We start from the raw sequence: 27,330 nt of genomic DNA on the forward strand, positions 1-27,330 counted from the left end.
CAAAGACGGAATGTTGGAAAGACTCAGTAGATCAGGCAGCATCTGTAGGGGGAGAAACCACTAATGATGACTTCTCACCAGAACTATTTTTCTTGGAAGCTTTAACTGTGTGTCTTTCTCCACAGACACTGCCCATTTTGTTGAATATTTCCAGCATTCCCTGTTTAGGTTTCAGTCCCAGCATCCACAATTGTTTGCTTTCATTGGGGAATAAGATAGCCACTGGATAATAATTTGCAGGGAAGGGGAGAGGACAATTAACCAACATGCCTGTAAAGTCTCAATGGGGCAAATGTCTGATGGTTTAGTGAAAAATATCCTGTGTCCAGCAGGTCAGAGTTTCTGGGACACATAGGACAGGTAGCCCAGCCAGTCATTATGTTCAAGGTCGTGTCCTGTCCTGCTAACCCAGACTGTCCCATACACTCTGCTGCACTCTGTCTCTCGTACACAGACTAACTCACTCACTCCTTCCTGCTGACCCAGACTATTTCACCCTCCATACCGCTGACCCAGACTGTTTCACCCTCCATCCCACTGGCCCACACTGTCCCATACATTCTGTCTCTTGCACAGAGACTAACTCACTCACTCCTTCCCACTGACCCAGACCGTTCCACCCTCCATACCGCTGACCCAGACCGTCCCACCCTCCATACCGCTGACCCAGACCGTCCCACCCTCCATACCGCTGACCCAGACTGTTTCACCCTCCATACCGCTGTCCCAGACCGTTTCACCCTCCATACCGCTGACCCAGACCGTTTCACCCTCCATACCGCTGACCCAGACCGTCTCACCCTCCATACCGCTGACCCAGACCGTCTCACCCTCCATACCGCTGACCCAGACCGTCCCACCCTCCATACCGCTGACCCAGACCGTTTCACCCTCCATACCGCTGACCCAGACCGTTTCACCCTCCATACCGCTGACCCAGACCGTCCCACCCTCCATACCGCTGACCCAGACCGTCCCACCCTCCATACCGCTGACCCAGACCGTCCCACCCTCCATACCGCTGACCCAGACCGTCCCACCCTCCATACCGCTGTCCCAGACCGTTTCACCCTCCATACCGCTGTCCCAGACCGTTTCACCCTCCATACCGCTGACCCAGACCGTTTCACCCTCCATACCGCTGACCCAGACCGTTTCACCCTCCATACCGCTGACCCAGACCGTCCCACCCTCCATACCGCTGACCCAGACTGTTTCACCCTCCATACCGCTGACCCAGACCGTCCCACCCTCCATACCGCTGTCCCAGACTGTTTCACCCTCCATACCGCTGTCCCAGACTGTTTCACCCTCCATACCGCTGACCCAGACTGTTTCACCCTCCATACCGCTGTCCCAGACTGTTTCACCCTCCATACCGCTGACCCAGACCGTTTCACCCTCCATACCACTGACCCAGACCGTCCCACCCTCCATACCGCTGACCCAGACTGTTTCACCCTCCATACCGCTGACCCAGACTGTTTCACCCTCCATACCGCTGTCCCAGACTGTTTCACCCTCCATACCGCTGACCCAGACTGTTTCACCCTCCATACCGCTGACCCAGACTGTTTCACCCTCCATACCGCTGACCCAGACTGTTTCACCCTCCATCCCACTGGCCCACACTGTCTTTTGCATTCCTCACTGCATCCTTCTTGACTGTGGACTCATCTTTTGCAGTGATGTTTTTGAGTAAGAAGCCGCGGGAAAAGGAGCTGGACTCAAAGAGCCAGGTGATCGAGGGGATCAGTCGATTGATCTGTACTGCCAAACACCAGCAGACCATGCTAAAAGGTGAGAAGCTGCCCAGGTCCTCACTAGCAGCTGCACTGAAGCAGGTTGTGGAGGGAGGACCCTGCAGAAATGGGCCAGATTTTAGTAAACTGTGAATATTTCATGGTCATGGCACAGAAATCAGACCTTTCAGTCTAGCAAATCCATGCTGACCATCAAGTCCTCACCTACACTAATTCCATTTATAGTACTTGATTGCTAGCCTACTCTGGCTTAATTCAAGTATTCCTCGATGTACATAAATGTTGTAAGAGTCTCTGTTTCTACCCAACCCTTCAGTGTGTTCCAGATGCCAACCACCATTTGGGTGAAAAAGTTCTGCGGATGCCCTCCAAAACTCTTTCTCCTTCCCCTGAGTTTGTCAACACCTCTGACAGTTTCCTACTATTTTCCCTGCTTATTTCCCTCATCATTTTGTGTATCTCTATCATGTTCTCCTCATCCTCCTCCAAGAAAACAAGCCCAGCCTCTCATAACTTACTGCTCCATCCCATGCAGCACCCTCTCCAATGTCATCATGTCCTTCCTATAGTATGGGGCCCAGAACTGCACGCAGTACTCTGGCAGTGATCTAACCAATATTTTGTACAAAAACATTGGTTTTTCCCCTTATGTTCCATGCCAGTTAATGAAGACATGCATCCTGTATGCCTTCTTCACTATCGTATCTACCTACCCTGGCACCTTCAGAGATCCTTGGACTTGTAACCAAGGTCTTTCAGTTCCTCAGGGCCATTGACTGATCAGCGGACCCAACCACCGGGCTGTGAGGAAACGATATGAGTCAGCTGCACCTTTCCTCATTCCCTGTCACGCACTGTTGAACTTGAACATAGGTTGCCAACTGTCCCATATTTGCCGGGACATCCCGTATATTGGGCTAAATTGGTTTGTCCCATGCGGGACCGCCCTTGTCCCGTATTTCCCACGCTAAGGTAGAGCGTTCCTATGAAACCTTTCATGCTGAAATGGCGTAAAATGAAGCAATTACCATTAATTTATATGGGAAAAATTTTTGAGCGTTCCCAGACACCAAAAAAACTTACTAAATCATACCAAATAACACATAAAACCTAAATAACACTAACATATAGTAAAAGCAGGAATGATATGATAAATACACAGCCTACATAAAGTAGAAATAATGTATGTACAGTATAGTCAGGAAGATTAAGCCGAAACCGATTTGTGGGAAATAAAATCGGGACGTACGCGCAGCCGCAAGGCACGCATGAGCACACAGGAGCCCGCGCAAGGCTTCATGGTCATGGTAGTCTTTCTTGGGGCAAGTATCTAGTATTTGACTGCTACTTTTGTCCCTTATTTGGGAGTGAGAAAGTTGGCAACCCTAACTGTAAAAGACATGTTGAGGTGAGTTTAACCCTACTTGAACGCCCCCCCCCCCCAACAGTCGGCCGGTCCGCGGTGCAAAAAAAGGTTGGGGACCCCTGGACTATATATATCCTACCCTCATTATTCCCCCCGCCCCCCGCCAAAGCGCATCAGCTCACACTGACCAGGAATAAATTTCATCTACCATTGTTCTGCCCACCTTACCAACTCAATGATATCCTGTAGTGTACGACTGTCCTCCTCACTGTCAGCAAAACCAATTTTTGTATCATCTGCAAATACATTATATCATATCTCCTACATTCACATCCAAATCCTTGATGTAGATAACAAACAGCAAGGGTGTGGACTTATCCCTGTGATACACCACTGATCACAGGCAGTCACAAAGACAAACATCCATCATCCCCCTTTGCCAGAAGAAGTATTAGAAGCAGAGACAACCACAGTGTTGAAAAGACATTAGGACAGGTACATGCATAAATAGTAACAACTTTATTTACATAGCACTTTTCATGCATTAATACACAGGCTCAAAGTGCTTTATGTAGATTGAAATGATAAATCAAGTCATAAAAGAGACAAAATTAAAAATTATAGAGAAACATTATTTAGAATAAAATGTAATCAATGTCAACAGGCATTAAGTAATCCTACAAGTAGGCCAAAAATTTTAAAAGTATATATTTTTTTTTAAGTGTTTTGAAATGTTCCACAGTACTAGCCTGGAGTATCTCAGTCAGTAGAGTTTTCTAGATTTTTGGTGAACAAGAGCAAAAGGCTCCATCACCAGTTTTTTATATATATACTTGGCTCTGGGAACACTAAGCAAACCAGTAGTTGTGGATCTTAGATTACGATTAGGGAAGTAAGGGATAGACACTCCAAAATATATGGAGGAGCTGGATTATCAGAACCTTACATACAATTAAGAGTATTTTAAAATTGATCCTAAAGGACACTAGCAGCCAATGTAATGATGCCAAAACCAATGAAATGTGCTCAGAATTTATTGATTTGTTTTTTTGGTTACAATTATTGGTGCTACATTTTGAACAAGCTACAGCCAATTCATGTAGAATGCCTACAAGATGGCTTTTTGGAGCAGCTTGTCCAGAAGCCCACCAGGGACCGGCTGTTTTGGATTGGGTGCTGTGTGACGAACCTGAGGCGATTAGGGAGCTGGAGGTAAAGGAACCCCTTGGAAGTAGTGATCATAATATGATTGAGTTCAGTTTCAAATTTGAAAAGGAGAAGCTGGTATCAGGTGTATTGATATTTCAGTGGAACAGGGGAAATTACAGTGGTATGAGAGAGGAACTGGCCCAAGTTGATTGGAAAAGTAAGCTAAATGGAGGGATGGCAGAGCAGAATTGGATGAAATTCCTACAAGAAATAAGGAAAATGCAGGAAAAATATATTCCAAGAAAAAAGAAAATCATGAATGGAAAAATGGCACAAATGTGGCTAACGAGAGAGGTTAAGGCAAAAATAAAAGCAAAAGAAACGGCCTACAGGGAAGCAAAAACTAATGTGAAAAATGAGGACTGGAAGACTTAAAAACTTACAGAAGGAAACTAAGAAAGTCATTAGGAAAGAAAAGATGAATTATGAAAGGAAGTTGGCAATTAACATAAAAAAGGATACTAAGAGTTTTTTTAAATATATGAAGAGTAAAAGAGTGACACGGGTAGATACAGGACCGATTGAAGATGATGCTGGAGAAATTATAATGGGTAACAAAGAGATGGCGGAGGAACTTTCTTTCTTTTTCAATCTTTTTATTAATTTCATAGAATTAAAACATAACATAGCAATAATACAAATAGTAGGAGATACATTGTTACACTTAAAATGAGTAATTGTAAGACCAAATAGTATAAATTGACAAAGCTCCCAATCGTGTAGAATAACAATGAATAATACAGGGCAAAAAAAAACTGAAGAAAAATCATGAAAAAGAAAAAAAATAGAAAAAAAAAACAAACCCCATCCCAAAAAAACTAAACTAACCAGAATTAGTCAACTAAACTAAAAGACTTGGGCAATACTAACAATGTAAAAATGGGAAAGAAGAAAACCTTAGTGTCGACAACTCCATTCCTCTCAACCAACAGTACAGAGAAATAAAACAAGTTTGGAAATGGTCAAATTACATCATATGAAAATGCTGAATGAATGGCCTCCAAGTTTTTTCAAATTTAATGGAAAGGTCATAAACCGCACTTCTAATTTTTTCCAAATTCAAACACACCATAGTTTGTGAAAAACAATGAAATACAGTAGGAGGGTTAATCTCTTTCCAATTCAGCAAAATGGATCTTCTAGCCATTAAAGAAAGAAATGCAATCATCCTACGTGCTGAAGAGGCTGCAGAGGAACTGAGTGAGTATTTTGCATCAGTCTTCTCAGTGGAAGACATGAGCAATATTCCTGATAGCCAGAGGTATCAGGGAATAGAATTAGGTACAGTCAAGATTACTAGAGAGAAAGTGCTTGGGAAGCTAAATGGACTAAGAATAGATAAGTCTCCCGGTCCAGATGAGGTGCACCCAAGGGTTCTGAAGGAGGTGGCTTTGGAGATTGTGGAAGCATTGGAAATGATCTTCCAGGAATCAATAGACTCTGGCATGGTTCCAGAGGACTGGAAGGTCGCAAATGTAGTTCCACTATTTAAGGAAGGAGGCAGCAAAAAGAAAATTACAGACCTATTAGTCTGACATCGGTGGTTGGAAAGATATTGGAGTCAATCCTCAAGGACGAGGTTATGAAATACCTCGAGGTGCATGACAAGATAGGCCGAAGCCAGCATGGTTTCATGAAGGGAAGATGCTGCCTCACCAACCTATTGGAATTTTTTGAGGTAATCTCGAACAAGATTGACAAGGGAGGCTGTGGATGATGTGTATTTGGATTTTCAAAAGGCCTTCGATAAGGTGCCGCATATGAGGCTGCTAAATAAGATGAGAGCCCATAGAATTATAGGAAAGATATTGAAATGGGTGGAGCATTGGCTGATAGGCAGAAAGCAAAGGGTGGGAATAAAGGGATCCTATTCTGATTGGTTGCTGGTTACTAGTGGTGTTCTGCAGGGGTCGGTGTTGGGGCCGCTTCTTTTTACGATGTATATTGATGATTTGGATTATGGATTAAATGGTTTTGTGGCTAAGTTTGCGGATAACACAAAGATAGATGGAGAAGCAGGAAATGTTGAAGAAACGGAAAGGTTGCAGAGAGACTTAGTCAGTTTAGGAGAGTGGGCAAAGAAATGGCAGATGAGATACAATGTTGACAAATGTATGGTTGTACATTTTGGAAGAAGAAATAATCAGGCAGATTATTATCTAGATGGGGAGAAAATTCAAAAATTGGAAGTGCAAAGGGACTTGGGGGTCCTCGTGCAGGATACCCGAAAGGTTAACCACCAAGTTGGATTGGCGGTAAGGAAAGCGAATGCTATGTTGGCATTCATTTCAAGAGGAATAGTGTATAAGAGTAAGGAGGTGTTGATGAGGCTCTATGGGGCACTGGTGAGACCTCATTTGGAATACTGTGTGCAGTTTGGGGCCCCCTATCTTAGAAAGGATGTACTGATGTTGGAGAGAGTTCAGAGAAGATTTACGAGGATGATTCCTGGAATGCAGGGACTAACATATGAGGAGCGTTTGTCGGCTCCTGGACTGTATTCATTAGAGTATAGAAGAATGAGAGAGGATCTCATAGAAACATTTCGAATGTTGAAAGGGTTGGACAGAGTAGATGTGGAAAGGTTGTTTCCCTTGGTAGGTGAGTCCAGGACAAGAGGCCATAGTCTTAGAATTAGAGGGTGCCCAGTTAAAACAGAGATGAGGAGAAATTTTTTTAGCCAGAGGGTCGTGGATTTGTGGAATTCATTGCCACATACAGCTGTGGAGGCCCGATCATTGAGGGTGTTTAAGGAGGAGATTGACAGGTATCTAATTAGTCAGGGTATCAAGGGATATGGGGAAAAAGCCAGAAATTGGAACTAGATGGGTGAATAATTTAGCTCATGGGGGAGCTGCGGAGCAGACTCAATGGGCAGGATGGCCTACTTCTGCTCCTTTGTCTTGTGATATCCTTCTTAGGCTGTCCTGAAAAGATTGCTTTACAATAGTCTAATCGGCTAAAAACATAAGCATATATCGATTTTTCTTCATCTTGAGATGTTATAGGAAATTGAACTCTTGCAATGCTCGTTAAGTGAAAGAATGCAGTCTTAATAATATATTAAGAAATTTGAAATTTAGCACAGAATCAATAATCCTTGAAATCTTTACTTCTGGCTTGATTGCAAGGCCAGATGACAAGCAAGCTTCAGAGCAGGGGTTTCCAACCTTTTTCACGCCAAGGACCAATACCATTAACCAAGGGGTCTGTGCAGCCCAGACTGGGAACCCCTGCTTCAGAGGAATATGGGCCTAATGGAGGCAAAATGGACTAGGTTGGATCTTGGTTGGTACGGATAAGTTGAGACGGGGGTCTGTTTCTGTACTGTATAACTATATAGCTCCCTCCCATTACTAGGCAATTTTGGATCCAATTTTCCAACTTGCCGTAGATCAGCCTCCCGTGTGGGACCTTGTCAAATGCCTCACAGTATTATCATCAATATGGTCTAATATTCTTTGAGTAAGCCAGTCAAATTGCATATTCAGTTCGTTCATTATGTGCGGTGTTGTAAGACGTGGGCATCATGGTCTTTCCATGACCATCATTGTTCTTGGCAAATTTTTCTGCAGAATTGGTTTGCTATTGCCACCTTCTGGGCAATGTCTTAATAAGATGGGTGACCCCAACTATTATCAATACTTTTCAGAGATTGCCTGCCCAGCATCATTGGTCACATAACCTGGACTTACGATATGCACCACCTGCTCCCTTGGCTTCACATGACCCTGATCAGGGACTAAGCAGGTGCTACAGCTTGCCCAAGGGTGACCTGCAGGCTAGCAGAGGGAAGGAGTGCCTCACAGCGCACCTCCTTTGCTAGAGACGCATCTCCACCCCCACCACCCAAGCATAGACAGCATCTCCCCTTACTAAAGCCATGATCATTATCTTTGATCTATCCCTGTTCTCCCACCACATGCAGCCTGTCCTTGAACTCTAGAACCCCTGTCTGCATCTGCCCACCCACTTCTATACCCTGCCTGTAGCCCACCCTGATGGCTGAGCCACGCTCTTCCTGCCCTGGCAGAGCTTGTGTGTACTGCACTTCTTTGTACTGACCACCACTGTCTCCGTCCTCATGTGCCTAAAGCCCAGGACTCCAAGCTTTGCTCACCTCTGTACCTCCTTTCCCAATTCTGACGTACCCTTCTGTGCCAGGCTCGCAATGTCCAGGTGGAAGTGTCCTTCCCTGTGTCAGTTTTTGTCTAACCTCACACCCTCTATTGCAGTGTCGATTGATGGCGTGGAGTGGAATGATGTGAAATTCTTCCAGCTGGCTGCTCAGTGGCCCACTCACGTCAAGTACTTCCCTGTGGGAATATTCGGCTACTCCAAGACAGCGTGACACTGGATGTGGATCAGACTCTGTGCCCCACTGCCTGACCGGTTCCTGTGGAATAACTCCCACCCCGGCACTCAGCTCTGTTTTTTTTATTTAATTGCCGGTGGGAAGAGTTGACATTTTTTTTTAATTTAAGAACACTTCCTCTACATGGATTACAGACTACAAGGGCTCTGACAGCTCTCACACGTGCACTTTCCAGAAGGTTGTCGAAGACATGAATTTGTAACTTTGAAATAAAAGTGTTGGGAGTTGTATCTCCCTGCTGCAGGGGTGGATCTGGTGAATGAAACACAGGGTCAACACGAACCACACCTTTCCATATTACCATCCACATCAAAAGCAACCCATTTTCCCCACTGGCAGTTGGCCTGCAGAGCAAGGCCCCACTCTACAACAGGAATACATAAAAAGCAAAAACTTTCAGCCCACCAAATTCCCCACAACCACTGTCCAGAATGGTTGGAATATTTTTACAACCTCAGCAAAAAAGAGCATTGACCCCTGGAGCTTGCTCCACCATTCATTCAGACTACAGCTGATCCAACCTTGGTCTCTGACATCACTTTCCCCACTCCCCTCAACTCCCTTATAATTTAAATACCTGTCAGTCTGTACAATGACTCAACCCCCACCACTTCTGGGCAGAGAGAATTCCAGAGGGGAAAAGTTCATCTCCATCTGACATGGGTGACATCAAACTGAACCTGTGCCCCCTGGTTCCAAATACCCTACTCGGGTAGCAGCCCCTTACACCCATTTTGTCAGCTTCCCTCCCAATCAGATGTTCCAAAAAGATCCACTCTCAATCTTCCAAACTCCACTGAGTTTCAGCCTCTTTCATTCATCAACCCAGTAAACCTGTTCCCACTACCTACAAGACAATCTCATCCTTCCTTACACAACTGTACTCAATCCTTCAGGTGTGGTCTCACCACAGCCCCTGTACAATGGCTCCAAAACCTTACATTTACACTCCTTACCTATGGGACAAAAGCCAATCCTTATTAAACCTCATTTCCTTGCTAAAATTGACAATTAATTTTGTGAGAATCAAAACCTACCGATGCTCAGGATGAAATTAAACAGAAAATCCCAGAAACCCTTTAACAGGTCAGGCAGCATCCATGGAGAGGGGAACTATCAACACTTCACATCCAAGAGCCTTCTGCAGACCAAAAACCAGATTTCGGTGCAGAAACATTGGGGGAAGGAGGGGTGGGTTTAATAAATGAAAGATATCTGATGGGAGGAAGACCAGGTTGGTTAATGTAGGAGAAGTCATTGGGATCATATGATGCGTTTCTAATAGCAAGGCTATGAGACCTGCTCAACACAACAGAAATCTGGGCCAAAATGACAAGCCAAAAAAGGCCCCGGATCTTTTCTGTGGTACCCAGTGAGTTACTAATTGTCAGGCTGAAAATCAGTTACTCGTCCCATTGCCATTTTCCATTAGCCAGACCCTTCTCTGGGCCCATACGTTACCTCAACCATATGGGCTGTTACATTGTGCTGTTATCCTTAAACTGGCATTTAATATCTTCTGGAAACCCAAACACACCCACTCTTTCCTTTCACGAGTACATGTTCCATCCACAGACAACAAAATCATGCTGACTTTTCAATTGTCATATCATTTTCTTGCTTCAGCCTTGTTCCACAGATTGATTTGAGACTAACTGGCCCATAGTTTGGGTTCTCCTTCCCTTCTTCCTGCATTAGTGGTGTTAGATGTGCAGTGTTCCACTGCTCTGGGATCTCTTTAGAATCCGGGTACAGTCAGTATACGTCGGACTCAGTAAGTCAAACCTGTACCTGTAAATGTGAGGGAGCTTCATCGCCTCTTATCCCACAAGAGCACCATCCCTGGAATTGAAGGTCTCCTCAGGGCATCAACTACAGACCCTCGAAATTGAGGTGGCATGAGCCAGGTATTCCAAATGTTGTAGTATTCCCTTTTCTGGGTTTCATTCTGCAGTAACTCTTCCAAGGAGTGGGTTCATTCACAGTGCTGGGCTCGATTCAGATACTCTGCAGCAGGTTTAACTTCAACTATTTACAACAAGAACATACTTACCACTCAAAAAAAAACACTCCAAACTGGTCACTGATTTCAGACTCCACAAATTGAAACAGTTCCCTCAGGACTCAGTTCTGTGCAAGGGGACTGGTTTAAGAACATGACTGTACATAACAGTTGGCTCAAATGATGCAGCCAAGAAAGTAAACTCATTACTTGTAAATTTGGATCATTGAGTTTGCATGCGTACACGCGTGACCCATCCCCAATGAGGGTGTGTGTGCATGTGCGTGCACGCACGTGTACATGAGACAGACACCTATTTCTCAGTGAGTGTCAGTGTGTGGGACACATCCTCCAGTGAGAGTTAGAGGCAGTGTGCAGTTCCAGTCCTCCACTCAGTGTTAGTGCATATGTGGGACCTATCCCTCAGTGAAGGGTCAGTGTACATATGTATGGGACCTCTTTCCCCACCACCCTTAGCCCTACCCTTCACAAACACAGACAGGGGATTCTGGTGAACCAGTTTATTTTGGGGGGACCACTCCCCCCCCCCACTCAGCCCGCAGACCCCCGCACTGGCAGCTGCACGTAGCTCTTCATGGGAGGAATGGGCCGGATCTTCCTGCCTGCCCAACCACCCTTCCTCTGCCACAGACCACTGCTTGGCCGCTTGCCCAGCCAGCGGTTCCGGCCCGCCTTTCCAATCACCCGCTTATTATGGGCAACATTGGAGACTCGACCCACCGTGGCCACACAGGTCTCCAGTACCTGTAGGGAGACAGGGAGTATGTGAGAGACGGAGAGAGAAGGGAGGTGGAGAGGGGCGAGGGGAAGGGGGTGGTGGTGGGGGTAATATTACCTGAACGTGGCGCTTGGAGGGCAGCTGGACTATGGCCGTTCCGTTAACCTTCCTCAGCAAGAGTCCACAGGTCCCTGCAGGAGAGAACAGCTGCCAGTGAGACATTCCAGGCCGGGCTGCTGGGGATAGTACAGAGAGGGCAAGAGGACAGAACGAGGTACAGGTAGTGGGTGGAGCAGGTGCAAAGAGGGCTGGGTTTGTGGGTCTGAGTGGAGGGTAGGGCTGTGAGGAGATCGGCTGCTGACACTGACCTGCAGCCCGGATATATTGGGCACCCCGTCCCGGCTTCAGCTCCAGGTTGTTTACCAATGTCCCCACAGGTAGGGCTCCAAGTGGATGGGCATCTCCCTCACGGGCCGACACTGTGGGAATATCAGGTCCCATCACTGCACTTACATATCTGTTCCCTCACCCCTTATACTTTCCTACATCTGTCCCCCTTCCCCCAATACACCTGGCACCTAGTTTTCACCACCCACTCTAAGCACTCAGCTCTGAATCTGTTTTACCCCTTAATGATCACAGTTGATCAAGTGTAACCTCACCTGCACTCTCAACCTGCTCATTTGTTAAGAATCATCTGCCTCTGCCGTAGAAATATTCAAAATCTCTGCTTTCACCACCCTTGAAGAAGTACTGCAAGCTGCAACAAGTTACAACTGCTGAGAAAATCATTGTCTCACCTCCATTTTAAATACTGGTTCCTGGTTCTCAATCCACCCATGGAAGGGAAGTTCCTCCCCACACCCACCCTCTTCAACCCCTGGTGCTCAATGCACAAGCAGTGATCCAGCCTGTACAACACCCAGTGCAGGGACTAGGTCCCTGTATAGATCCTTGCCCTGTACTCTGACCCTGTCACTGGAAGGGGCTTGGCCCAAACACTCACCAGCCATCCTCCCGATGTGGCCTGAAGTCTTCAGCAGGTCTCCAGGCTGCATGTTCTCTGTGGCGATGATCCACCTCTTACGGGTCCCTCCGGCCAGCAGGGCAATATCTGCTGACCTAGCAGAGGACAGCTTTATCAACCCTCTGAGCAGACCGTCCCAGCCTCACTGCTCCCAACCCAACCCAACCCTCTGAACAATATCCCATCCCAGCTCCCTCCACCATCTAGCCCAACCCAGTGAACAGATAATCCCATCTGTACTGCTCCAAGCCAACCTTCTGAACCGTATCCCATCCTGACCCCATTGAGCAGTAGCCAACCACATCGGGACTGTTCCAGACTGATTCACCCGGCCTGAGCTCAACCCCACAGTCATCTCTCCCATCAAATTCCGACTTTCCAGCCCTCACTGACCCCGCCCACACACCTCCCTCCTCACACCCTTCACTCCCTCCATCCCTCACCAGTCAAGTACCCTCAGCCCACAGTGACAAACCTGCAGGGGTCATAGCGGACCTCCAGCACCTTCTCCTCGAAGGACTGCCCCTCGGCCCCAGGCTGGTAGCGCAGTCGCTGGAAATCAATCATTCGGTAGCGCTGCTTGTGCCCCCCGCCAATCCCGTGAACTCGTACCTTCCCTGCAACACAGTCACAGCTGGGATAAACGGTCCCTGCACAGAGCAGCTACACCCCGTCCTGGGAGTCCTACACACCCACCCAATCACCAGTCACTTTCCCCCACTCATCACATCACCGGGGAGACTGGGAGTCCTACACACACCCTCCACCCACCAATCACCAGTCCCAAACACATCACTCTCTGCCCCCTCCCCACTCATCACATCACCGGGGAGACTGGGAGTCCTACACACACCCTCCACCCACCAATCACCAGTCCCAAACACATCACTCTCTGCCCCCTCCCCACTCATCACATCACCGGGGAGACTGGGAGATCCAGACAGAACCTCCCCCAGTCACCGGGGAAGAGCTGGGAGATAAACAGTCATCCCTCTCCCTCACCCCAGCCACATCATCACCAGGGAGAATGGCTGTCAGAAACACATCTCCAGGGAGAGCTGGAGGTCCCATGCACCCCACCCACTGTGTCACTGAGGAGAACGGGAGTCCCACACACACCGACAGCCCAACCACAGTATCTGGGAGGCCGAAAGGGATAGGAACCTGCGAGGTGAGAATGCAGGGAGGAGGAAGGGAAGGGACAGGTACACAGTATGGAGTGTCAGTAGAGGGGTGGGAGAACGACAGGAACCTGGGTAATGGAAACCTGAGGGAGAGGAGGGCTGAGATTTGGACCTGGGTGGGGGATGGATTACCACTGAGGTAACTGAACGGCCCACTATCCCACCGACCCTTACCCCAGCACACGTACCAGTGTGGTCCCGGCCCCCGGTCTTCTTCATGCCGATGGGACGCACTGTGTACTTGCTGCGCTGTTTCCAGTCACGCCTATTGTTGTTCAAGGCGCTAGAGCAGTGAATCCCTCGCTGTGACGGGAGAGAGGCAAGAGGCACCTCCTGCAAGAACAGTCCTGGGGATCGCAACCATCCTACTGTCAGCTGGGCGGTAAGCCGGGGTACCAGGGACACAGACAGGCCTGCCAATCCTTTAACCAGCCCAGCTAGAGCCATGGCACCGGGCCAGGAGAGTTCTAGGTCAGAGCTGCAGAGACACCAGAGGCAACGGCAACAGCAACAGTAAGGATGGGAGTTCTGGTCACGGACAGCTGGGGGAATTGTTTTTCATACTATGTACCAAGGTACAGTGAAAAACTATCTTGCATGCTATCCATACAGATCATTTCATTATAACAGTGCATTGAGGTAGTACAGAGAAAAAGGTAACAAAATGCAGAATAAAGTGCAATGCAGGCAGACAATAGGTGCAAGGTCATAACCAGGTAGATTTTGAGGTCAAGGGTCCATTTTATCACACTAGGGGGTTGTCCAATAACAGAAGCTGTATTTCAGCCTGGTGGTTCCTGCTATCAGGCGTTTGTACCTTCCTCCCAATGCAGGGTGGGGTGGGGGTTATGGGGAGAATATCCAGGGTTGGGAGGGGGCTGTTTTCCATGACATGCACAGCTCTGAAACTTCAGTCGGAGCAGTTGTCATGATGCACTCTGATAGGGTGGCGTGGGGGTAGAGGGGGTACTGGTCTCCGGCAGCTGTGACACACACAGTCAGTAACTACCTACATCTAATCAAGCCCAGGCTCTAACTGGATAGAGGCCCAACCAAAGAGGTGACCCGCAGCCGTGGCTTTGTTCAGAGGCAATTGCAGAGCTCGGAGTCCAGCTGCCGATGGCGGAGAGACACAATTCGGGAATGCCCGAGAATCAAGGATCAACTGTATTCGCCATACACGCTTACATGGATTAGGAATTTGCTGTGGTGTGTTGGCGTGACATGCAACAAAAAACAACAGTATTCAAAAATTATGAAGAATTATATAGAAGATAAGTTATTGGTCAAAATGTGCAATATATACCAGGAAGTAATTACCATGTAAACACCTTTATAAAATGGTGGTTTAAGCTGTTTACAGTAAAGTGAACGGTAATAGAGGGGTGGGGTTAACTGGTGGTTTAAAGTGTTTACAGTACAGTGAATGGTAATGGGGGTGGGGTTAACTAGAATGGTTGATCAAATTAACTGCCTGGGAGAAGAAAATCTTAAAATGGCATGAATTTTTGTTTTGATTGCCCTACAGCACCATCCAGGAGGAAGGTTTTGGAAAAGGCAGCTTACTGGGTGGTTAGTATCCACAATGACCTTCCTGCCCACTTCCCTGTCCTAGTCACAGACCAAGGGACCAGGACAGAAATATCAGAGGCTGGTGGGTGGAAGTGGGTACAGAGATCCTGTCCGTTGACATGCACCACCGTACTGTGACATGTCAGAGTACAGACGATGATATTCACTGCTTTACTGAACAGAGCACCAGTACCTCATTCTACATTGTTTCAAGGTAAAACCCTAAAACATAAACTTCTCTCTCACAAACTCCATTGCCACACAAGGCTGTTCTCACATCTTCCGCATCGAGGGTGGGCCTTCCCATAGAGCTTTCGCAATGTCAGTCTAAACATCAGTGCTTTCCTCAGCAGCATTCACTTCTGCCTCCAGGAGCATGCCAGTTGGCAGCATTCCTTACTAATATCACCTTACACCGGAGGACCAACACGTCAGGCAGAATGGGGGTGGGGGGGGTGGGGGGAAGAGATATTTCAGTGAATAAATGATTTTCCAGCAGCCGGTCAATTTCTGTCTCAGTTTGCGTACCAGAGAACATACCGTAGATCAAAGTCCCTTAGACCATAAGATAGGAGAATTAGGCCATTCAGCCCATCGAGTCTGCTCCACCAGTCCATCATGGCTGATCCTGGATCCCACTCAATCCCATACACCTGCATTCTTGACATATCTTTTGATGCCCTGACCGATTAGGAAACGATCAACTTCCGCCTTAAATATACCCACGGACTTGGCCTCCACCGCAGTCTGTGGCAGAGCATTCCACAGATTCACCACTCAGGCTAAAGAAATCCCACCTTACCCATGTTCTAAAAGGTCTCCCCTCAATTCTGAGGATGTGCCCTCTAGTTCTGGATACCTCCGCCATAGGAAACATCCTCTCCACATCCACCTTATCTAGTCCTTGTAATGCAGCTGCTCAGAGCAAACCTTGATGAAGGCCAATGGATTCCTCGCCAGACATTCCTGGCCACCCAGTGATGAGGTAACTGCCTGTCCCATCTGTACCGGGGACAGCCGGTAGCTGCCTGTCACATCTGTACTGAACAGTAGGTGGAGCTATGGAAGAATATAATGGCGGGCCCCTTCCCACTAACAGCCACGCAACACCTTATCACTTCTTTGAAAGTTCAAATGATCAGGCATTATCCCAAATGAATGGAGTCACCTTGTGGAGCCATCTAACAGATACAGTCTCCTCCCACAGGGCCTCCAGAATACTCTGTGCTGAACACTGCCTGATTGACTTTTGTCGAAAGAAGTTTTTTTCTTCTCAGAAGCTTTCTACAGAGTACAGGTGGTGTAGCAAAGTCCAACTGAATGGAACGTTGCATGGCAATGAAACCAGGCCTAACCTCTGCAATACTGGGGGCAGGTGCTGACACTAGGTGTGTACACAGTTAGTTGAGCGGACGAGACCAATGGAAGGTCCAACGGTCAAGAAGGCGGTCTCTGCAAGCGTCGTGGAACATGTAGAGCAGGACAAGACGCAGAAGATGTCCTGGTCATCCACTGCGCCTAGTCCCATCTCCAGCCGTCTAGACTCTGTATTGCCACTGGATCCAGATGGGAATTGGGAAGAGAGAGTGAGGCTGACGCTGCGCAACTCTCCCTCACTTAAATCCAAATCATGCGCTAGTCTCAACACCATCATTATGGTGTCAAGGTCCTCATCGACGTCAACAATGGACGAACAACACAGTTAATACATACATCAGACATGGCAGCTAGAATGAGAACCAGGGTTACTATGGACATTAACTAAAAGTAACCCTCCCTTACTCCAGCTATGGTGGGGAACTTCTGTGTTTTCTACTCATCAATTTGGGCTTAGTTACTGACATCTGTGTAGAGAAGTTGGATCAAAACCCTGATTCCCTCTCGGAAGCCCCTTTGGGAGGGGGAGGGAGAAGTGTGTGTGTATATATACATACACACGCACATACACACACACACATATATATAATACACACACACACACACACACACACATATCTATGCTATCAAAGGCCTTCTCCGGGTCTGAGCTGACCAGACGGGCATCCACCCCAACCTTGTAATGTAGACAATGGTATCCCAGAGGGGCACAAGGCTGTCAGAGATTTTCCTGCCAGATACAGCACTGCTATGTACAAGTGGCTCATCTGTTACAGAACACGACTTGAGAGACAGGATAGCCAGGAGAGAAAGAGGCTAGGGAGTAACATTATAAAATCATGAGGGGCATGGATAAAGTGTATGGTCATAGTCTTTTCTCCAGGAAAGGGATGTCTAAACATAGAGGGCATAGTAAAAGGGCGAGAGGAGCCAGATACACAGCAAGGGAGCGAGAGGAGAGAGGCGGGGGAAGAGGGGCAGGGGGCAAGAGGAGCAAGGCGCGAGATACACAGCAAGAGGGCAAGAGGAAAGAGTGATGCAAGAAGGATCTGAAGGGCTACCTTTTCCACACAGAAGGTGGTGAGAAAACAGAATTAATTGGTTGAGGCAGGTACAATGATGACATTCAGAAGGGTACAGGGATAGAGAGCCAAGGGTCTTTGGCAGTACCTTGTCAGGATGGACTGGTTGATCTGAAGGGCCTATTTTCCATGCTGCACAAAGCCATGACACTATGTCCATGTACATTCAACAATGAGAGGGGTCACCAATTGCTGACCTCACCCCTCTGCTTGGAGATGAGAGTACTGATACCCTTGCTCAGATTCTATAGTAACAGGTGCAGTGTTGTAATCTTAAAGCAGGCCCAGGCCATCCAGCCCCATAGGGCTGAGTCAATTCATACAGTAAACTGCCATAATCAAGAGATTCATTCCACCCAAGAGAGCGGCTGGAGACTGTCCCTCCAGGGCAAGTCCAGACTCTCCCAAATCCAAGATCCAGTGACAGAGGAGAGAAGCTCATCTTATCATCAGGAATACTCAGAGATTCGTCTTTGAATCTGAATGAATATGCCACAGTTGTCATCAACTTCACCAAGACCTGTGTGGATGAGTGCGTGCCTTCAAGAACTTGCTGGACATACCAAACCAAAAGCCGTGGATGTACCAGGAGATTCACTGTCTGATGAGGGCTAAATCTGTGACACTCAAGGTCAGTGATCCAGAACGATACACAAAGTCCAGGTAAACCCATAGGCATTTTACCAGTGAAAAAATTGAGGTTAGAGACAGAATCGGACTCTGGCAGATTTTGCAGGCTATTACTTCCTGCAAAGGGAAAGCTAATATCATGAAAGGCTGGGTTGCTTTACTCCCAGATGAGCTCAACGTCTCATGCTCACTTTGAAAGGGAGAATAAAACTATGCCTGTGTGAATCCCTGCAGCATCTGGTGACTGACCCTGTGATCTACATCTCAGAGGCTGACATCAGAACATCTTTCAAGGGTGAACTCTCGCAAGGCATCCTGATGGTGTACCTGGTAGAGCTCTGAAAACTTGTGCCATCCAACTGGCCGGAGTTTTCAAGGACACCTTCAATCTCTCACTGCTGCAGTGGAGGTTCCCACCTGCCCAAGAAGAGCAGGGTCAGCTGCCTCAGTGACCATCAGAGGCTCTCCACTCGGCCTTGGATCATCTGGACAATAGTAATACCTACATCAGGTGACCGCTTACTGACTACAGCTCATCGTTCAACACAATTATATCCTCAGTTCTAATCAACAAGCTCCAAAACCTGAGCCTCTGTACCCCCCTTTGCAACTGCATCCTGGACTTCTTCACCGGGAAACTAGTTTATGCGGATTAGAAATAAAACCTTCTCATTACCGACAACACTGGCTCACCTCAAGGATGTGTGCCCACCTACAGCTCTACACCCACGACTGTGCAGCCAGGCACAGCTGGAACCCCCCATCTAGAAACTTGCCAACGACACAATGATAGCTGGTAGAATTTCAGACGGTGACAAGGAGGTGCATGGGAGCACTCAACGTGAGTAAGACAAAGAAACTGATTGTGGACTTCAGGAAGGTGAAGTCGAGGGAACACACCAGAACTCACTGAGGGATCAGCAGAGGAAAGGGTGAACAGTTTCAAGTTCCTAGATGTCAACATCTTGAAGATCTATCCTGGGCCCAACATATTGATGCAATTACAAAGAAGGCGCAGCTGTGGCTATATTTCATTAGGAGCTAGAGGAGAACTGGAATGTCACCAAAGACACTCACAAATTTCTACAGATGTACCGTGGAGAACATTCTAACTGTTTGCATCAGTACCTGATATTTGGGGGGGGGGGGGGGTAGGGTTCTATTCAAAAGATTCAAAGGAACATCTAAAGAAGCCTGATGCATTTTGGAAACAAATCCTGTGGACTGATGAAGTTAAAATAAAACTTTTTGGCCGCAATAAGCAAATGAATGTTTGGAGAGAAAAGGGTGCAGAATTTCATGAAAAGAACCCCTCTCCAACTGTTAAGCACGGGGGTGGATCGATCATGCTTTGGGCTTGTGTTGCAGCCAGTGGCACAGGGAACATTTACTGGTAGAGGGAAGAATTAAACACCAGCAAATTCTGGAAGCAAACATCACACCGTCTGTAAAAAAAACTGAAGATGAAAAGAGAATGGCTTCTACAACAGGATAATGATCCTGAACACACCTCAAAATCCACAATGGACTTCCTCAAGAGGTGCAAGCTGAAGGTTTTGCCATGGCCCTCACAGTCCCCCACCCTAAACATCATCGAAAATCTGTGGATAGACCTCAAAAGAGCAGTGCATGCAAGAGGCCCAAGAATCTCACAGAACTAGAAGCCTTTTACAAGGAAGAATGGGTGAAAATCCCCCAAACAAGAATTGAAAGACTCTTAGCTGGCTACAGAAAGCGTTTACAAGCTGTGATACTTGCCAAAGGGGGTGTTACTAAGTACTGACCATGAAGGGTGCCCAAACTTTTGCTTCGGGCCCTTTTCCTTTTTCGTTATTTTGAAACTGTAAAGGTGGAAATAAAAAAAGTTTTCTTGCTTAAAATATTAAAGAAATGTGTCATCTTTAACTTTATGCCTCTTGGAAATCAGGTCATCTTTTACTTGCTTAGCTATTCACAGTAACAGAAATTTTGACCGGGGTGACCAAACTTTTGCATGCCACTGTATGGATCATTTTAAATAGGAAGTCTTCCAAATTGGTGATGGGGATGTATGGAAGATGAGGAGGTGTGTGGAGAGAGTGTGGTGGAAATGAGGAAAGGTAGTGGGTGAGGTGAGGAAATGTTTGGGGAGGAGTGTGAGGTGAGGAAATGCATGGGGAGGAGTGTGAGGTGAGGAAATGCATGGGGAGGAGTGTGAGGTGAGGAAATGCATGGGGAGGAGTGTGAGGTGAGGAAATGCATGGGGAGGAGTGTGAGGTGAGGAAATGCATGGGGAGGAGTGTGAGGTGAGGAAATGCATGGGGAGGAGTGTGAGGTGAGGAAATGCATGGGGAGGAGTGTGAGGTGAGGAAATGCATGGGGAGGAGTGTGAGGTGAGGAAATGCATGGGGAGGAGTGTGAGGTGAGGAAATGCATGGGGAGGAGTGTGAGGTGAGGAAATGCATGGGGAGGAGTGTGAGGTATGAGGGGTAGTGGATGAGGTGAGGAAATGTTTGGGGAGGAGTGTGAGGGGAGGGTAGTGGATGAGGGGAGGAGTGTGAGGGGAGGGTAGTGGATGAGGGGAGGAGTGTGAGGTATGAGGGGTAGTGGATGAGGTGAGGAAATGTTTGGGGAGGAGTGTGAGGGGAGGGTAGTGGGTGAGGGGAGGGTAGTGGGTGAGGGGAGGGTAGTGGGTGAGGGGAGGGTAGTGGGTGAGGGGAGTAGTGTGAGGTATGAGGGGTAGTGGGTGAGGTGAGGAAATGTTTGGGGAGGAGTGTGAGGGGAGGGGAGGAGTGTGAGGGGAGGGGAGGAGTGTGAGGGGAGGGGAGGAGTGTGAGGGGAGGAGTGTGGGTGAGGGGAGGAGTGTGAGGGGAGGAGTGTGGGTGAGGGGAGGAGTGTGAGGGGAGGAGAGTGGGTGAGGGGAGGAGTGTGAGGGGAGGGTAGTGGGTGAGGGGAGGAGTGTGAGGGGAGGGTAGTGGGTGAGGGGAGGAGTGTGAGGGGAGGGTAGTGGGTGAGGGGAGGAGTGTGAGGGGAGGGTAGTGGGTGAGGGGAGGAGTGTGAGGGGAGGGTAGTGGGTGAGGGGAGGAGTGTGAGGGGAGGGTAGTGGGTGAGGGGAGGAGTGTGAGGGGAGGGTAGTGGGTGAGGGGAGGAGTGTGAGGGGAGGGTAGTGGGTGAGGGGAGGAGTGTGAGGGGAGGGTAGTGGGTGAGGGGAGGAGTGTGAGGGGAGGGTAGTGGGTGAGGGGAGGAGTGTGAGGGGAGGGTAGTGGGTGAGGGGAGGAGTGTGAGGGGAGGGTAGTGGGTGAGGGGAGGAGTGTGAGGGGAGGGTAGTGGGTGAGGGGAGGAGTGTGAGGGGAGGGTAGTGGGTGAGGGGAGGAGTGTGAGGGGAGGGTAGTGGGTGAGGGGAGGAGTGTGAGGGGAGGGTAGTGGGTGAGGGGAGGAGTGTGAGGGGAGGGTAGTGGGTGAGGGGAGGAGTGTGAGGGGAGGGTAGTGGGTGAGGGGAGGAGTGAGAGGGGAGGGTAGTGGGTGAGGGGAGGAAATGCATGGGGAGGAGTGTGAGGTGAGGAAATGCTTGGGGAGGAGTGTGAGGGGAGGGTAGTGGGTGAGGGGAGGAGTGTGAGGGGAGGGTAGTGGGTGAGGGGAGGAGTGTGAGGGGAGGGTAGTGGGTGAGGGGAGGAGTGTGAGGGGAGGGTAGTGGGTGAGGGGAGGAGTGTGAGGGGAGGGTAGTGGGTGAGGGGAGGAGTGTGAGGGGAGGGTGAGGGGAGGAGTGTGAGGGGAGGGTGAGGGGAGGAGTGTGAGGGGAGGGTAGTGGGTGAGGGGAGGAGTGAGAGGGGAGGGTAGTGGGTGAGGGGAGGAGTGAGAGGGGAGGGTAGTGGGTGAGGGGAGGGTAGTGGGTGAGGGGAGGGTAGTGGGTGAGGGGAGGGTAGTGGGTGAGGGGAGTAGTGTGAGGTATGAGGGGTAGTGGGTGAGGTGAGGAAATGTTTGGGGAGGAGTGTGAGGGGAGGGTAGTGGGTGAGGGGAGGAGTGTGAGGGGAGGGTAGTGGGTGAGGGGAGGGTAGTGGGTGAGGGGAGGGTAGTGGGTGAGGGGAGGGTAGTGGGTGAGGGGAGGAGTGTGAGATGAGGAAATGTTTGGGGAGGAGTGTGAGGGGAGGGTAGTGGGTGAGGGGAGGGTAGTGGGTGAGGGGAGGGTAGTGGGTGAGGGGAGGGTAGTGGGTGAGGGGAGGGTAGTGGGTGAGGGGAGGAAATGCATGGGGAGGAGTGTGAGGGGAGGGTAGTGGGTGAGGGGAGGGTAGTGGGTGAGGGGAGGGTAGTGGGTGAGGGGGAGGGTAGTGGGTGAGGGGGAGGGTAGTGGGTGAGGGGAGTAGTGTGAGGTATGAGGGGTAGTGGGTGAGGTGAGGAAATGTTTGGGGAGGAGTGTGAGGGGAGGGTAGTGGGTGAGGGGAGGAGTGTGAGGGGAGGGTAGTGGGTGAGGGGAGGAGTGTGAGGGGAGGGTAGTGGGTGAGGGGAGGAGTGAGAGGGGAGGGTAGTGGGTGAGGGGAGGGTAGTGGGTGAGGGGAGGGTAGTGGGTGAGGGGAGGGTAGTGGGTGAGGGGAGGGTAGTGGGTGAGGGGAGGAAATGTTTGGGGAGGAGTGTGAGGGGAGGGTAGTGGGTGAGGGGAGGGTAGTGGGTGAGGGGAGGGTAGTGGGTGAGGGGAGAAAATGCATGGGGAGGAGTGTGAGGTGAGGAAATGTTTGGGGAGGAGTGTGAGGGGAGGGTAGTGGGTGAGGGGAGGAGTGTGAGGGGAGGGTAGTGGGTGAGGGGAGGGTAGTGGGTGAGGGGAGGGTAGTGGGTGAGGGGAGGAGTGTGAGGGGAGGGTAGTGGATGAGGGGAGGAGTGTGAGGGGAGGGTAGTGGGTGAGGGGAGGAAATGCATGGGGAGGAGTGTGAGGTATGAGGGGGAAGGTACCAGCAGTTAGAGATGGTGTGGGTAACGGAGGAGGAGGAGGAGGTAGGTAAAGTGAGGGAGGATGAGGAGGGTGAGAAGGAGAGCGCGATGAAACGACACTCACCCGGTCGACCGGCGCCGCCTCTACGTCACTTCCAGCCTCGAGCTCCGCCCTTGGGTGACGTCACCTGGAGGGCCGCGGCGCCGCCTGGGAGCCGACTGTCCGCCACCTTGAATTTAAAGGATCCGCGGAGAAAACAACAGCGAGCGGAGGGAGGGAGCGTCACCCGATCTCGTTCCCCTGGAGAGAGAGAGAGCGCCAGTGTCCGGCCACACACGCAGCTTTCGGCGGGTAGGGTAGGGCGGGGCTGGGGTGTCGGGGCGGGTCTCTGTTTCGGACGGGAGTAGCACATCCCCGGACCCGGCTCACCGAGCGGCCGCCGGGCTGGTTTTGCCGGTCGGCCGGTCCCGGGCCACCAATGCGGGGAGTGAGGTGGCCCCACAGCCAGCAGATCCACCGAGGCCCCGGGTTGTGAGAGAGGGAGGGTGTGAGTGCGATCGCGGGGAGTCTGGTAAACAGGTCGGTAGGTGTCACAGGGAGATGTCGCCAATGACTGGAGTCACACCTCAAACAAAGGAGGACGGGTGTCGGGCGGCCGGTATCCTCGGCCCTGCCAGTGGTGGGGTCCTGATCAGGGATGGGGTGACTGCCAGTGATGTAAACGCACTGACCATCCCCACCCACAGAGCCTCCTTCCAGCTGTCCTTGGCGTTCAGTACCCTGATCACCACCAAAACTCCCGCTGAGGGTGGGGGTGCGGTTCACCTATTGACTGTCAAACTGCCAAGGGCAACCAGTCCAGAAAATTCCAACCGTTTGCAAGCCTCTGCCTGCCACATTTGTAGCATTAATACTACGCATAAGTGATCCCATTGTGCAATGTTTCCCCTGTACGCCCAGGGGCTGCTACTGAGGTGTTGCCGATTTTAGTCGGCTGTAACTCTGGGATTCTGACCCCCAGAGAGCCACGGAGGCAGTCACTAAGTGTATGGTGATGGACAGAGACTTGAGAATCGGGGAAAGTGATGCCAAGGACTGGATCAGCCATGATCTTGTTGAATGGCAGGGCAGGTGTGAGGAGCCGCTTGGGACACTGTAGCTCCCATCTTTAAAATTAATTTTAATGCATTGCCCAGTTCCGACAAGAGCCTTAACAGCCCACCCTCCAGTGGCATCTGACTACACTTCCCACATTCCACTGCTCACCACCAACAACCAGACCAATGCCATCAGTACCATGGCTCCGAGAGCAGGTTGGAGGGTGGGGATCCTTCACCTAAAGGAATGCAGTCATTCAAGGAGGCAGCTCACCCCATCTTCTCAAAGGCAATAAATTCCAGCTTTTGCTAGCAACATCTAGATTCTATAAACATGTGAATACTTCCTGGTTCCACTCCTAACACCCCATTATCTGGCAGAATCTCTGTAAAACAGTGAGAAACTGGTGTCTGGGGAGCTCCTTCACATAACAGGCAACAATAGGAAGGCAGGTGAAGTGTTTTTTTTTTTTGGTCATGTGTGTTGGGACAAAGGACTGCACAAAGCTCTGGTGAGACCTTATAACAAGCTGCGTTTGGACATGCCTGCCTGGTGTCTGAGGGGATATGCATGCTTTGGAAGATGTATTTCAGAGTGAGTGGACTTTCCTGTGGACTGAGGAAAGTCGGCCTGTAGCCCCTGGAACACAAAACAGGTAGTGATGTCACTGGGGACATTGGCTCTAGATCCAGCCTAGCTGTCCTAGACTAGGTTTCAGCATTACTGAGAAATTTTACTGAATTTACTATAACTTCTTGAAGATCTCTCCAATAGAGAGCAAGAGGCAAGATATTTGACATAATGGAGAGGTCAAGGTTAAGTGTACAAGTTAGTTGTACAGAAACAGACCCTTCAGTCCGCACTTTCATGCCCACCTGAACCCACTCCTGCCATCGGTCTGCACTGGGACGATGCCTATTTAGATGTCTGTCTAAACACCTCTTAAATGTAGCAATTGAATTCAATCCCTTCCACTTCCTCAAACCCAAACCACCTTCTGACAAGTTCCAAGTATCAACCACTAAAACACATCCCCTCTGGTGCTCTTTAAAATCTCTTCCTCTCACTGTAAACCTGTGCCTTCGTCTTGATATCTCTACCATGGGTCAAGGATTTCATCTGATTTTCTACTCTCATCAAGACATCCATCAGTTTCAATCTCTCCCCATAACTAAAGACCTTAAATCTAGGCATCACTCTGGATAATCTCCTCTGGACTCTGAATTCATGCACATTCTTCTCGTGCATGAACTAGGGGACATAGCCTCAAGATTTGGGGGAGTAGATTTGGGTCGGAGATGAGGAGGAACTGCTTTTCCCAGAGGGTGATGTATCTGTGGAATTCTCTGCCCAGTGAAGCAGTAGAAGCTACCTCAGTAAATATACTTAAGACACAGTTGGATAGAATTTTGCACAGTATGGGAATTAAAGGTTAAGGGGAAAAGGCAGATAGGTGGAGATGAGTCCATGCCAGATCAGCTATGATCTTATTGAATGGCAGAGCTGGCTCAACAGGCCAGATGGCCGATTCCTGCTCCTATTTCCTATGTTCTTCCTCTCATTTGATGACCAGATGTGATATCTACCTTTTGCCACTTAACCCCAAATTTCCTAAATGTTTCTCTGTATTCTACATTTATTCTACATGTCCTTTTACTGTTGGCTTCCTAAAATGAACCACCTCGCACTTACTAGGATTAAATTCCACCTGCCAACATTCTGCTAAACTTTCTATTTGATCTAAATCCTGCTATCGCCTTTCTTGGCATCCACAACCCCACACATTTTCACCTCATCTGCAACCTTAAACATCCCTCCATTCACATGTCATGAACAATGGTCCCAGTGGTGTGTGTGATCACAGACTTCCAGTCAGAAAAAGTACCCTTTCACCACCACTACCCTCCTATCCTATCACCAAGACCATTTTGGATCCAATCAGTTTTAACTTGGACCTCCCAAGATGCAGGATCTTGTCAAATGCCTCACTTGTCCATAGGTGACATCCACGGCCCTGCCTTTGTTGTTGAAATACACAGCACAGGACCAGCTGTGGTCTCACTAAGCGGTAGAGCAGACCCTGGGGAAATATCCTCTGCTGAATTTCTCATCTTCCGGTGAGTGGGAGAATGGGAATTCTGTCGAGAGCATGTCCCGGGAGCTGCTCGGAGCAGCCACAGTAGCAGTGGGCGTGGTACAGTCTTTGTCAACAGCAGTTAACTGGCACAGCCCTTCCCAGGTGGTCAGAATCAATAATTAAACTGCAATTTAACCCTTTCCTGGACTGCTGGGTCTTGCTTTGATTATTGCAGATTTGATTGACCCTCAGATTATCGAAGGGTTTGAATCCTGTTTTGGAACCAAGCCTTTTGGCCCTGAGTCTACTCTGACTGTCAGGCACTAATTTACACTGATCCTACATCAATCCCGGCTTACTCCCATTAACTCCACCAGATCTACACACTGGGACAATTTACAACAGCTGTTCAACCCCCAACCTGCATGTCTTTGGGACGTGGGCGGAACACAGCCACAGGGAGAATGTGCAAACTGCACACATGCAGGATCAAGCCTGGGCCCCTGAAGCCTTGAGGCAGAGGCTCTGTATGCCTATGTGGGCAGAGCATCACCTGCTACCGGCACTCCCGGTGTTTGGGAGGGGAGACCTCGAGTGAGGTTGCATTCTTGGAGGTGAAGTCCTGAGTGTAGACTGTAGACCCAGCCAATGCGACAGTGTATGGGATGTGCTGTCTGTCCACAACACTGCTAACTCACCAGTCATGCCTGCTACATTCAAATCCAAATGTTAATGCTCACCGATACCTGCAGTCCCCAAGTGGTCACAGACTTCCATCACAAGACAATTTTAGATCCAATTAACCAGCTCACTCTGGATCCCACTTCCTGGTCCAGCGGTCTCTGCAGGAACTTGTAAATACCCAACAAACGTCCATATAGGTGAAGGTGGGGCAGTTGGCAATCTTAGTCACCTCAAAACAAATCAGT

The 27,330-nt window shown here is 49.2% G+C and overlaps 3 protein-coding genes across 7 annotated transcripts in view; 2 read left to right on the top strand and 1 right to left on the bottom strand.

Moving 5' to 3' along the window:
- Positions 1-9,853, top strand: part of LOC140191556 (phosphofurin acidic cluster sorting protein 1-like) — a 294,121-nt gene extending 284,268 nt beyond the window's left edge. For 2 of the 4 annotated variants that reach the window (XM_072249074.1, XM_072249066.1), the window contains 2 exons: positions 1,687-1,800; positions 8,574-9,851. In XM_072249074.1, coding sequence (XP_072105175.1) covers positions 1,687-1,800; positions 8,574-8,689 — 230 coding nt within the window. In that variant the 3' untranslated portion in view covers positions 8,690-9,851. Of the gene's footprint in view, positions 1-1,686; positions 1,801-8,573 lie in introns of all 4 variants that reach the window. The other 2 variants (XM_072249058.1, XM_072249050.1) reach the window with 2 other exon arrangements.
- Positions 9,854-11,233: 1,380 nt separating this feature from the next.
- Positions 11,234-23,449, bottom strand: mrpl2 (mitochondrial ribosomal protein L2). 2 transcript variants are annotated; one of them, XM_072249100.1, is made up of 8 exons: positions 23,350-23,365; positions 20,111-20,167; positions 13,854-14,143; positions 12,957-13,098; positions 12,461-12,576; positions 11,823-11,933; positions 11,572-11,645; positions 11,234-11,480 (listed from the first exon to the last, which is right to left on the bottom strand). In XM_072249100.1, the coding sequence occupies exons 3-8, from the start codon at positions 14,110-14,112 to the stop codon at positions 11,268-11,270; spliced, it is 915 nt and encodes a 304-aa protein (XP_072105201.1). In that variant the 5' UTR covers positions 14,113-14,143; positions 20,111-20,167; positions 23,350-23,365; the 3' UTR covers positions 11,234-11,267. The 2 variants fall into 2 exon arrangements, with proteins under 2 accessions (XP_072105201.1, XP_072105198.1); XM_072249097.1 differs by lacking the exon at positions 20,111-20,167 and having other exon boundaries at positions 23,350-23,449.
- LOC140210938 (kinesin light chain 2-like) overlaps positions 23,390-27,330 on the top strand; it is a 47,885-nt gene continuing 43,944 nt past the window's right edge. The window contains exon 1 of the mRNA XM_072280219.1: positions 23,390-23,577. The gene's annotated coding sequence lies outside the window, so the exon portion shown is untranslated. The remainder of the gene's footprint in view (positions 23,578-27,330) is intronic.

This window comes from Mobula birostris, chromosome 2 (genome assembly GCF_030028105.1).
Source record: "Mobula birostris isolate sMobBir1 chromosome 2, sMobBir1.hap1, whole genome shotgun sequence".
Lineage (NCBI taxonomy): Eukaryota > Metazoa > Chordata > Chondrichthyes > Myliobatiformes > Myliobatidae > Mobula > Mobula birostris.

What these genes read in the sequence shown, in the direction of transcription:
- mrpl2 (XM_072249097.1), bottom strand. Translation starts at nt 14,112, where the DNA reads ATGGCTCTAGCTGGGCTGGTTAAAGGATTGGCAGGCCTGTCTGTGTCC. An exon ending in GTCCGCTATGACCCCTGCAG is followed by an intron (nt 12,577 to 12,956) that starts GTTTGTCACTGT and finishes GTCCTCTGCTAG; the next exon opens with GTCAGCAGATATTGCCCTGC. An exon ending in CCAATATATCCGGGCTGCAG is followed by an intron (nt 11,646 to 11,822) that starts GTCAGTGTCAGC and finishes TCTCTCCTGCAG; the next exon opens with GGACCTGTGGACTCTTGCTG.